Raw genomic sequence first — 13,798 nt, forward strand, 5'->3', positions numbered from 1 at the left:
ATCCGCAACAGGTTTTTAAATGTGACAAGATGGGTCTCTTCTGGAAAAAGATGCCGAAGCAAACCTACATAACAGCAGAGGATAATGCACTGCCCAGCCACAAGCCAATGAAAGACCGTCTCACGCTGCTATTTTGTGCCAATGCAAGCAGCGATTTGTAAATTAAATTGCTGCTTGTTTACCATTCAGAAACTCCACAAGCCTTCAAGAAGTGTAAAGTACAGAAGAGCAGGCTAAATGTGATGTGGAGGTCCAACAACAAGGCTTGGGTGACACGTGACCTTTTTACTGATTGGATCAATGAAGTGTTTGGTCCTTCTGTGAAAAAAAAATTGCATGAGATGAATCTGCCACTCCATGTCTTGCTTGTTATGGACAACGCTCTTGCCCATCCTCCAGACCTATAACCTCCTTGAAGAATTTAAATTCATCAAGATCCAGTTTCTGCCTCCCAACACCACTCTGTTACTCCAGCCTATGGAACAGCAGGTTATTTCTAACTTTAAGAAGCTCTACACTAAAGCATCTTTGAGCATTGTTTTGAGGTGACTGAAGGGACCAACCTCACTCTCAGAGAGTTTTGGAAATATCACTTCCACATCGTTGCCTGCCTCAAGATGATCGAAAAGGAGTGGGAAGGGGTTAATAAGAGAACCCTCACTTCTGCTTGGAAGAAGCTTTGGCCGGAGAGCGTTGTCGAATGTGACTTTGGGGGGTTTGAGATAGTACGTGTGGAGCCTGTAGTCAACAAGACTGTGTCTTTGGCCAAGATCATGGGGCTGGCGGTAGATAAGAATGATATTGATGAGCTTGTGGAAGAGCACAGCAAAGAGCTGACCACCAAAGAGCTTATGGAGTTGCACTGTGTTTCACAGCAAGAAGTTGTGGTGGAGAGTTTGTCAGAGGAGGAGNTTGCCCATCCTCCAGACCTATAACCTCCTTGAAGAATTTAAATTCATCAAGATCCAGTTTCTGCCTCCCAACACCACTCTGTTACTCCAGCCTATGGAACAGCAGGTTATTTCTAACTTTAAGAAGCTCTACACTAAAGCATCTTTGAGCATTGTTTTGAGGTGACTGAAGGGACCAACCTCACTCTCAGAGAGTTTTGGAAATATCACTTCCACATCGTTGCCTGCCTCAAGATGATCGAAAAGGAGTGGGAAGGGGTTAATAAGAGAACCCTCACTTCTGCTTGGAAGAAGCTTTGGCCGGAGAGCGTTGTCGAATGTGACTTTGGGGGGTTTGAGATAGTACGTGTGGAGCCTGTAGTCAACAAGACTGTGTCTTTGGCCAAGATCATGGGGCTGGCGGTAGATAAGAATGATATTGATGAGCTTGTGGAAGAGCACAGCAAAGAGCTGACCACCAAAGAGCTTATGGAGTTGCACTGTGTTTCACAGCAAGAAGTTGTGGTGGAGAGTTTGTCAGAGGAGGAGGAGGTAACAGCAAAGCAACAATCTTCTGGCACAATAAGAGAAATGCTGAAAGCATGGGAAACTGTTGCATCGTACATTGAGAAGCAACACCCTAATAAGGCAGTGGCTATGCGCACTACAAATTTATTCAATGATAATGCTGTGTCGCATTTTCACCCAATTTTGAAGCGTCGGCAAAANCTCTACACTAAAGCATCTTTGAGCATTGTTTTGAGGTGACTGAAGGGACCAACCTCACTCTCAGAGAGTTTTGGAAATATCACTTCCACATCGTTGCCTGCCTCAAGATGATCGAAAAGGAGTGGGAAGGGGTTAATAAGAGAACCCTCACTTCTGCTTGGAAGAAGCTTTGGCCGGAGAGCGTTGTCGAATGTGACTTTGGGGGGTTTGAGATAGTACGTGTGGAGCCTGTAGTCAACAAGACTGTGTCTTTGGCCAAGATCATGGGGCTGGCGGTAGATAAGAATGATATTGATGAGCTTGTGGAAGAGCACAGCAAAGAGCTGACCACCAAAGAGCTTATGGAGTTGCACTGTTTCACAGCAAGAAGTTGTGGTGGAGAGTTTGTCAGAGGAGGAGGAGGTAACAGCAAAGCAACAATCTTCTGGCACAATAAGAGAAATGCTGAAAGCATGGGAAACTGTTGCATCGTACATTGAGAAGCAACACCCTAATAAGGCAGTGGCTATGCGCACTACAAATTTATTCAATGATAATGCTGTGTCGCATTTTCACCCAATTTTGAAGCGTCGGCAAAAACAAATGTCTGTAGACAGATTTCTAGTAAAAAAGAATTATATATGTATCATAAATAATAAACTAATTATCTCGATTCTTTTTTTTTTTTTTGTTTTCTGCAAATTGAATTCGCATTCCAGGTTGGTTCATTCTGCATAGAAGAAATGATGAAGATGATTCACGCTCCTTAACAAAGTATATATAATTTTCTTTGAATAAACGTTATACATAACATTTTTTGAGTATTTTTTTCGGAATGGAACGCATTATTGTATTTTACATTAATTTATATGGGAAAAATTGTTTTGCTTAACGAGTGTTTCGCATTACGAGTAAGATTCTGGAACAAATTATGCTCGTTAAGCGAGGTTCCACTGTATTTAGTGAGAGTCAGTTCAGTTAATCAGCTGAGCTGAGTTAGTTGATGGGTGAGAGTTAGGTAACTGCTGAAGTTCAGTTGTGAACTGTTGCTGTGAGAAGATGGTAGTTGAGGCCAGAGATACTTAGGGAACCCAGGGGAAGGGGAATTTCTGCCACTGAAAACTGCTACTGAACAACAGCTAGTGAATACGTGACTGTGGACACCAGTGTGTGTAACAGTGACCTGTGAAGTGTACTAAGGCCAATAAATCTGATCATCAATCCTAAACCTGTCTATAGTCACTCCAAAAAATTGTGACAGTAGTGTTCTCTGTTGTGATACTGTGTAATCTTGTGGGTGGATACTGATGCTTCAGAGGAACATGGTGCCTCCACCTTCAGGGTTGAAGTGTGTAGGTTCAGGAAGAAGTTCGGTTTTAAAGGCAGGTTACAAGGACAGTGGTCATGAGACCCAAGAAAATAGTATAAAGGAACCTGGTCCAAAATGGACAAAAATTGGCCTGTATAAGGAACACACTTGTTTATCATCACAGTCTGGAAATGGAACAGTGAGAAAGAATGGATGTTACCAGGCATCCAAGGTTGTTTCCAAGAAGAAAGGTGGATTTTTATCATTTCATTTTTATTTATTTTTTTTTTTGTGCTGTGAAGCTAAAATATGCTTTCCAAGCACCACATGGGAATTCACATTAGAAACAGCAGGCTGACAAAGGCAGATTCTTCAAAGTTTGGGACATGTTTTGTACATCACTGCTTCACAGTTTCAGTCGTTTGATGTCATCGCTTCGAAAGTCAGTCCTAGAACAAAATGTATATTAACAATTATAAAATAAAAACACTAACCAAAGCGCCTATTCCAGTTAAATAAAAAGTAACCCAAATACATGATTTTGCACATGCACACACACACACACACACACACACACACACACTGTTGTCCAAAAAGTATGCGACTTTATTTTTTGCCGCTGTAAGTAATGGCCAAAGGGGTGGGGAAACTGAGGGTAGTGGTAGAAGGGACTTTCATGTGCATCTGCGATTTCTTGCTGACTTGCAACACTGCCGGATGCATCTGTGGCTGCCTGATAGCAAAGTGGTGTAGCACGTGTTTGTCGCATTCGCTCAAGATGACAGAACGCTTGGAGCAGCGATACTGCACCAAGTTTTGTCACAAACTTGGAGATACCCAAGCCGAAACAATCCACAAAATTCAGCAGGCTTTTGGCGATGATGCAATGGGGGTCACTAAAATTAAAGAGTGGTTCAACCACTTTAAAGATGGCCGTATGTCGGTGGACAGTGAGCAGCGTTCCGGGAGACCGTCAATGCTGATATTGAAAAAGTGCAGACACTGATCATGGAGGACCGTTGTTTGGCCATCCGTGAAGTTGCTGATGAGGTTGGGATCAGCAGAAAACAATAAACACAATTTTAACTGAGGATTTGGGCATGCGAAGAGTGGCGACAAAATTTGTGCCCAAGCTGCTTTCACCAGAACAGCAACAACTCCGTCTGGAGATCGCGCAGGACGTGCTGGAGTGTGCCAACAGGGATCCTGAGTTCCTGAAGACTGTGATCACTGGTGACGAATTGTTGGTGTATGGATATGACCCAGAAACAAAGGTATAGGCGTCACAATGAAAGCATCCAACATCCCTGAGGCCCAAAAAAGCACAACAGGTTTGGAGCAATGTGAAGGTGATACTGACTGTTGCTCATTCATCACACCTGATCCAGGGTTTCCTGGCCAAGCATGGCATTCCGCAGGTTCGCCAGGCTCCTTACTCTCCTGACATGGCTCCTTGTGATTTCTGGCTGTTCCTGAGAATGAAGACACGATAAAAGGCTCCCTTTTTGACAGCTGCGAGGACATCATACAGAACGTGACGGTGCAGCTGCACACAATTCTAAAAGAAGCCTTTCAGAATTGCTTCCAGCAATGGTAGGACCACTGGGTTAAGTGTGTGGAGTCACAAGGGTCCTGCTTTGAAGGGGATTAGGTATTGTAACCACCCAGATACAACGCCCAAGGTCAGATAATTTTTGGACAGAGTAGTATATATGGATAAATACTTACACATTTTCTAACTAAAAAATCAGGACACTAGATAATGTCCACAAATATAATACTTGTATCAAAAATTCATGTTTGGAAGTTGTTCATAAAGGAGTAAAATTTTACATGTTAGATAAAGGCTATTAAAATTATGGCAGCATAATACTGACAAGAAGAATTCTGTATGATGAAGCAAGATTTCCATTCCTTACTGCATTAATTTATAACCACAATTTTGAACATGACCGTGTAATTGTTCTCTTTCCCCATGTTCTACACTTACTGATCACTGCATATTACTGATCCTTCAACATAAGACTCTATGCACTCCTTGACTACTGAACACAATGAGCACCCAACATGTGGCATGCTTAATGGGGGTGTCTTAACTGACAATAAGGCATTATTTTTGTGACAGCCTCCTCTCATCTGCTTTCACTTTCTTAAAAGTGGAGCCCACATATATTGAAGAGGAATCAATTTGTCAAATCTTTCATTTTTCATGCAGAAGAGAAAGTTCTGTATTTTATTAATGCATGAATTATGACTAATTAACAAAAATGACACACAGTGATTACTCTTAACGAAACTGATTCACTTACAATACTGCAAGTTCCTTTACTTTTATTATTATAGATGCTTTAGCATGGTGTTTTACTTTTTCATTTAAGTACTTGCAGAGAAACCAAACATGAATCCATTACTTTCAACAAAAAGAAATGACTCCTTATTAAAGTAAATCACAGAAACTGATGACTCCAACTATTTGGTGACAACCAAACATGAGATATAATTCCATCATGGTGGACAATGTACCGATACGATGTTCTCTGACTGCATTTAACAAGTGTAATCAAGGGATATATGAGATTTCACAATGTTCAAAATGTATTGAAAAGGAAGTAAATCTACAGGAAGCTCTTTTAGAGATAAGTTTATTACAATTAATAAACAAACTTTTATGTAAAGAACTGGGAATTAATTATACAAGACTGGAGGTTATGTCTGATAAAACAGCTGTTACAGCCCAGGGAAAAGAAGCTTCAAGTAGCTGGCAGCCGACCGAATGTATAAGAGGGAGAAACCTAGTGAGAAAAAATAAACTGGAGGATACATATGTGTCACAATTTTCTATAGCCACGAAAAACAGGTATGATGTGCTTGCAAATTTGGCTGATTACTCACTAACTAGTGAAGACTTTGTACGTGAGACTGAAGAAGCTTGATCGAGGAAGAAAGTGAAGTGTCAATTATACTGAAATGTCTCAAGTCAAACACAATACAAAGCAACGTGACTCTAGATTACCTAGGAAAGTGAATAATCAATATGAAAATGATCTTATGAATATTCAGGATGATAGCACAGAACCTAAAAAAATTCCAGTTATTGTTAACGGTTGTACTTCAGAAACTAGGGACATCAGTGCTGTTTCTAAGAATGAGGAAGTGTACTCTACACAAAACACTTTTAGTGATTTGTATGGTAAACTGTTAGATAATAAAACTAGTACTCCAATTTTCACAAAACACAAAGTATTGTTGATAGGAGATAGCCACTTAAGAGGATATTCCGAAAATATGAAACTTTATCTGAATGACCAATTCCAAGTAAGTGGTTTTATTAAACCTGGTGCAGAAACTAAGACTATTTTGGAACAAACTACAAAGGAGATAGATAACTTATTATCTACTGACTTTATCATTCTTTCCTGTGGTTCTAATGATATTGGAAGAGTAAGATTAAATGTGGTTCTTAGTGATATAATTGGTTTTATTAAGAAAGTCATTCATACAAAGGTCATTTTACTAACAATTCCTGTGAGACATGACTTGAGAGGTGCTAATATCAGTATCAATAAGGAAATTACTAAATTTAATAAGAGACTCTGCAAATTGGCTAAACTTTACTCTCATCTTAGTGTGCTGGAAATAGATGAAAACAGGCAATATTATACCAAACATGGGCTGCACTTGAATGGCCTAGGAAAAAAGATAGTGTCTCTTAATCTGGCTCTTCTTGTTTTCTCTCTTGTAAAGAAGGCAACTAATATGAGCATCAATATCATACCACTTGGATATCATGAGGCTCAAGCTCGAATAACGAGTATCTCTCCTAATGTAAATCATATCTTACCACAGAGTACTGTTGAAAGGAATAAACGTATCAGAAAAAAGCCAGTAACTAAAACAAATGATTTTTTATGGGAAGTTTAAACATAACTAGTAAATTAAACAAGCAAGATAACCATAATTTATCACATTTAAATAAAATGAATAGCAAAAATAGTAAATCATGTGCTTCACAAAATTCATTGAAAATATATCATCAGAACATTTGTGGCTTAAGGTCTAAAACCAATGAACTATTAAGTTCCTTACATCCAGATCTACCGCACATCATTTGTATTAGTGAACACCATCTAAAGCACCCAGAAATTAACAGTATTGTGATGGAAAATTATATGATTGGTGCCAGCTTTTGTAGACAATCTGCTATGAAAGGTGGAACATGTATATTTGTACTTAATTATATAAAATTTAATATAGTTAATGTTGATAAATATTGTGCGGATTTTGACATGGAACTTTGTGCAATTAAAATCCAAAACGAATCGTCCTATATTTATGTTTTATCCGTGTACAGAGCCCCTTCTGGTAATTTTAGCAATTTTTTGTTTAAAATGGACGAGGTGCTCAAATCATTGTATAGATTGAAAATTGAATTTATTATATGTGGAGACTTTAATATTGACTATCTTACTGACAATTATAAGAAAAATCAACTTAATGCTGTATTAAATTCTTATAACCTTTTTAGTGTTGTTGACTTCCCTACGAGAATAACAAATACCACTAAATCGGCTATTGATAATATATTTATTGATTATTCGAGAATAGGTAAATTTGAATTATTTCCTATTTATAATGGTACATCAGATCATGATGCCCAACTTATATTGATCCATGATATTACCATGCTTTCATATCCTAGAGGTTCTTGGAAGACAAGAAAAATTGATGAACTTTCCTTGTTAAATTTTAACTACAATCTTAGCTTTGAATTATGGAAAGATGTATTTGATGATGGAGATGTGAATGTTATGTTCAATACTTTCCTAAATACATTTTTAAAACATTTTTATAATAGTTTTCCTGAATCATCTACTAGACATTGCATCAATAATAATAAAGCATGGATATCATCTAGTATAAAAATTAAATGTAGTATAAAAAGGCATTTGTATTTAAACAGTAAGGAGAGTAACAATGCCAATATTAAAAGTCATTATAAGGCGTATTGTAGAGCTTTGTCTAGAGACATTAGGGAGGCCAAACGCTTGTATTATGATAAACTGATTATAAATTCCAAGAATAGAACTAAAACTACTTGGAACATTGTTAAACTGCTAACTGGAAGAAAATCCTATAATGAAACTACACCTAGCCTGAGTGTTCTTAGTAAATCACATATTAACCCAAAAATGATTGCTGATTCTTTTAACAAATATTTTTTATCAGTAGCAGAGTCTATTACTATAAACACACCAAACAATGATAATATAATTGATATTTGTAATAAATCTAATAAATATTTAACAGATATATTCATAAATACCTTCCCTCTTATTAATTATAGTTATGCTACAACCAATGAAATTGGAAAAATCATAGACAAATTGAAAACGACTAACTCATATGGTTATGATGAGATCCCTATCAAAATACTAAAAAGTTGTAAACATTTTATTACTTCACCTTTAACTTATATAATTAATAGATCGTTATCTATCCCTGATAGACTCAAATTTTCTGAGATAAAACCTATATACAAGAATGGTGATAAAAATCTTATCAGTAACTATAGACCCATATCATTATTGACTTCTTTCTCTAAGATATTTGAAAGAGTGCTGTTTGCAAGACTTTGTCATCATCTGACTAACAATAACGTGTTGGCGAGTGAACAGTTTGGATTTCGACCTGATTCTTCCACTGAAAAGGCTATCAATAGACTGCTTGACCAGATTTTAACTGCCCTAAATGTTGGTCAAAATGTGGGCGTAATATTTTGCGACTTGAAAAAAGCGTTTGATTGTGTGAATCACAAGATCTTATTGTCTAAATTGGAATTTTATGGCATTACAGGACCGATGCATAAAATAATAGCATCATATCTTACTGGAAGATTTCAAAGAATAAGACTACAAGCTAAAGACTGTAATTTGAATATTCGTTCTAGTTGGGGTGTAATCTCACATGGTGTCCCACAGGGATCAATTTTGGGACCCCTTTTGTTTTTGATTTATATTAATGATTTACCCTTAGTATTAAATAGGATTTCTTCTCCTATTCTTTATGCAGATGATACTAGCGTAATTATATGTAATCCGGATCCTCTAAATTTTCTTCACAATGTGACTGAAGTTTTCAATAAATTAGATTCATGGTTCAATGCCAATTTATTATCTTTTAATTTTTCTAAAACCGAATTCATTAAGTTCAAAACAAAGAATATATACGAGCACGCTACTAAGATAGTATATGATGATATGGAAATTTCTAATTCATCCCATATAAAGTTTTTGGGAGTTAACATTGTAAACACATTATCTTGGAAAACTCATATTGACTTACTCATCCAAAAACTTAGCTCTGCATGTTATGCAATCAGAGCTATTAAACCATATGTAAATCAGGAAACCTTGTTGATGGTTTACTATGCTTATTTTCATTCACTTATTGACTATGGTGTCATTTTTTGGGGTAATTCTTCATATGCCATAAATATTTTTCGTTTACAAAAGAGGGTGGTTAGAATAATAACTGGTGCTAGTAATAGAAGCTCGTGTAGACAGATATTTACCACTTTAAAAATTCTTCCTCTATCATCCTTATACATTTATTCACTTTTACGCTTTGTGGTAGTTAACATGGATCAATATCAATTTGTATCTGATGTACATAACAGAGACACTAGACAAGGTTTTAACCTTAATCTTTATCAACCTTCAACTCATTTATCATTATACCAGAGAGGCTCGTATTATATGGGCATTAAATTATTCAATAGTCTTCCATTAAACCTGAAACAATTATACAGAGATGTCAAACAATTTAAATTAAAGATAAAGAAATTTTGTATAATCACTCATTTTATACCTTGGAAGAGTATTTTGTGTATTTTAATTGAAGGGTAATTTTGACACTGATCATACTCATGAGTTTTAGTTGTATTATTTATTTATATTTGTACACTGACTTAGTACTTTTGTACTGTTTATTTATTTAATTATTTGTACTTTATTTATTATACTTTGGAAGAGAATTCTGAGTATCCTTAAGATGTAGTATTAATCTGATATGGTCATATTCATATAATTTGTACAAAGGTGTTAACAGTTTTAAATTGAATCTGAAGAATTCTAGTCTTGTTACTCATGTTATGTATTGGAAGAGTATTTTGTGAATTTTAATAGGAAGAGTAAACTTAATGCTGGTTATTTTCTTGGGTTTTAGCTGTATTATTTTATTATATCTGTATGATTAGCATTTTGTGCTGGATTTTATTGTTGTTTCTTTTATATATGTGGAAGTGTATTTTGAGTATTTTTGAAAGGAAGGGTTGAATTGATACTCATTATGTTTTTTATGATCTCAGTAGTATTATTTAACATATCTGTATATTGACTTGGTACCTTGTACTGTTTTTATTTATGTGTTTTGTCTGACTTTTCCACATCCTCTGAATGTATTTCTAGTATTGGATTTATGGAAATAAAGACTACTACTACTACTAACATGTAAGAGAAAATCAAGTATTTATTTCAACTGTAGTTTAGTAGTCCCTTATACTGGTACCATCTTCAGCATGGGAACTAGCTGCAAAAAGCAACTGGATCCCACAGACTGCAGGCTCTTTCATTCTTCAATAGTTTGTGTGTGTGTCTCTCAGCCTTTTCCCTTCCATCCTTTGTGTGCCTGATTGCCTGCCAACAGGCATCAGCAGGTATCTCTGCCCATATTTTGTTAGTTCCTCAAACATAAATGCTTATGTTACTTTTGAAGCCTTGGCAAGTTTCTGATCAAACTGATGATATACAAGTTGATGGGCGGGCAGTACACAAGTCACACTTTTGTTCCACAATTTCTTGCTAAATCTGTGTGGAGGGATTAAGAGAGCAAGCACATGTGCATGTGTGTACAGAGGGCTGTTACAATGTTGATTTTTGCATAGTCAGGCTCTTGTCACAGAGGTTTTAACATACAGCGGAATCCCTGTATACAGTTTCTTTGGGGACCAGCAGATTTGAACACTAAAAATTTTAAATGGAGGTAGTTTAACAAAATTTACTGACTTGGGATCATTGAAACTGAACATTAAATAAAACAAAACCTTAAACTGAGAAACATTAAATAGGGGGGTTCTACTGCAGTGTACTGATTAAAATAAAGACTTACACTTACACTTGATAAATATAATGCTAAGATATTATAAATTACAAATAAAACAGCTATCAATTACATTCAAACCACACAGTCTTAGTTTACTAAAGAATTACATACAACAGGGATTCCTACAAAATTCCTCCTTTCCAGAACTCTGTTCAAAGGATTTACTTTGAGACAAGCTGAATTCTCAGACTTATGATTATAATATAAATTAAATTTATGCGCAGGTTAGCATTCACATGGAAATTTCTGTTGACATCCCATGAACCCTAAACTGGGAATCTGTAACATAATCTATAGACTCACTTGTAACTTCATACCTTCATTAAGAAAGGAATCCTCTATCAGTTAACAGACATCCTTACCTAAAGGCCATGATCTGACGGACTTCTGTAGGGGTCAGTCTCCAAGTAAGAGAACCAGAATTACTTCCCCAGTAGTCTGAAATCTCAGTCACTCTCTCCAGGTTAAGTATAGTTGCCATCTGTGTCAGGCGGGCAAATTTGTCACGAATGGACCATGACGTGGTGCTGGTCAGGTAACTCACCAGAGCTCGTACTTCTTTGTCAAACACTAGTCCTCCCAACTGCAAAAATTATGCATTGGACGAATTCTCAAGCCTTCCACATCCTTCTGAGAAGTGGGCTGTGTCTCCTGCTAAAAGCTGTTAATTTCACACACTACTTCATCTTTACAGGGGTGCACGGTAACATAATTGGTTGAGGCACTGTGTTACAAGCAGGAAAGTTGTGGGTTTGATTCCCAATGAGGTCACTGGATTTTTCAATTGGCCTAATCCTTCCAGACTCAATATTGCCCTGAGGTCAACTCAGCCTCTAAAAGAAGTGAGTACAAGGAATCTTCCAGGAGCTAAAGGGTGGCCAGCACATAAAGCTGACAACCTCACCATCATCTATGAGCTGACTGTCTACAAACTGTGGAAGCCTCAACATCTCACAACCCCATGGGCCTCCATGGCCTGTTACAGGGATAGCTTTATCTTTTTTACTTTATCTTTATAAGTAATGGGTATTCAGCAGAAATAGGTATGCTCAGATCCCTATGCCAGCCTTTTAGACTCCTCATCTGTGATCTACCTACACAATGCAGGAGTTTAGAAATTTATTTTAGTTTCAGTAAAGAAAAAAATAGACAGTTTGAAGCAGTTTCATAGTAATGGTAAAGTTCCTGTTACATATAAAATGTTGTTAAATGAAAATGGAGATAAATAGAACTGATAAGAGGAAAACTGAAATGGTCCCAAATGAAATTTTTAAGAAGAGTGGCTGGCTATCCTCTACAAGATTAAACAAGTAATACCATTATTTGTAGTGTATTACAAATATTTAACATAAATGGAAAGTTTAGTGGTCAAACAAAAAAAAAAGGATGGCAAACACAAACACCCCTCATGAATGAATCCAAGCAGAACATTTCAACAAGCCATGAATATCTACATGATAAGAACCGGGCTCTTGGGCCTTCCTGAAATTGCTCTGAAAAGTGCATTTATCAAATAATATATCTCAGACATAACCACATCTACACTTGTCAAAACAGGTTTAATTTAAGAAAATGTCTTGTTAAATTCACTTAGCACGCCACTGAGTTCTTTATTAATTCCTTAAACAAATTCGGTCTTCAACCAGTACCATTTCTGGAAATGAAGTAACATCAGAATTTTAAATATCAAAGCAACAGAATTTAAACATTTCATACATACACACACAAACACACACACACACAAAATAAATTCAGGGAAAAAAAAAGAACATTGAAAGAATGTTCGCAGATGACATGCCTAAAGTATAAAATATCAATCTGGTGGAAGAAAATACTCAAAAGAAACCTCTTAAACAGACAGAAAGAGCATGTGTTAAATTATCTGTAATTAGGAATAATAATGGTAATAATGATGTGGGCACATCCCACATACTTACACGCTGTTTCACCGGTCTAACAGACAACACTCACTCCTAAGTCAAAATCACATTGCCGCACATTGCATTCATATTTATACAGCACTCGATGTCCAACCCACCTCTAGATCATCATGTGCGCTAACCAATCACATTGCTGGCAGCACTTGTATTTATACAGCAATCACTGTCCAGCCCACATTTAGATCATAATGTGCGCAAGCCAATCAGCGCTCACAATCACAACTGCAAGTTTCACTCCACCCATCAAGCATGGTATAAAAGGCAGATCCCAAAGTTCGCAATCGTGAGTGATCACATTCAGTTCAGAGCAATTGGTCATCAGAGTCATCAGTTATTCACTGCTACCAGACAGCTAAGGTAGCCGCCTCAAGGCATTTGAAGAGTGCAAGGTGAGTTTGTCATGCACCACTCTACTGGCCCACCTGGATCCATCCGCACCGCTTGCACTCGTCACAGATGTCTCTACATCTGCCATGGGTGCTGTGCTACAACGCGTAAGGAACACCTGGCAGCCCATTGCCTTCTTCTCAAAGAAGCTCAACCCGGTCAAACAGATGTGCAGCGCCTACAACCGTGAGCTACTGGCTATCTATGAGGCAGTAAGGCATTTCCGTCATATGCTGGAAGTGCGTCACTTCACCATCTTCACCGACCACAAGCCAATCACCTACACCTTCCAGCAGAAGCAGGATAAATGCTCACCCCAGCAGTGCAACCATCTAGACTTCATCTCCCAGTTCACAACCGATATCTGACACATCTTTGGGGAGGATGTTGTCGCTGACGCCCTC

At 37.1% G+C, this 13,798-nt stretch overlaps 1 protein-coding gene across 1 annotated transcript in view; it reads right to left on the reverse strand.

Moving 5' to 3' along the window:
- Positions 1-3,200: 3,200 nt before the first annotated feature.
- Positions 3,201-13,798, reverse strand: part of LOC111872631 (conserved oligomeric Golgi complex subunit 4) — a gene marked incomplete at its 5' end in the record, with an annotated part of 51,182 nt that continues 40,584 nt past the window's right edge. Inside the window, 2 exon segments of the mRNA XM_023866711.2 lie at positions 3,201-3,356; positions 11,430-11,650. Coding sequence (XP_023722479.2) covers positions 3,314-3,356; positions 11,430-11,650 — 264 coding nt within the window. The 3' untranslated portion in view covers positions 3,201-3,313.

This window comes from Cryptotermes secundus, unplaced genomic scaffold, assembly GCF_002891405.2.
Source record: "Cryptotermes secundus unplaced genomic scaffold, Csec_1.0 scaffold2948, whole genome shotgun sequence".
Taxonomy (NCBI): Eukaryota; Metazoa; Arthropoda; class Insecta; order Blattodea; family Kalotermitidae; genus Cryptotermes; species Cryptotermes secundus.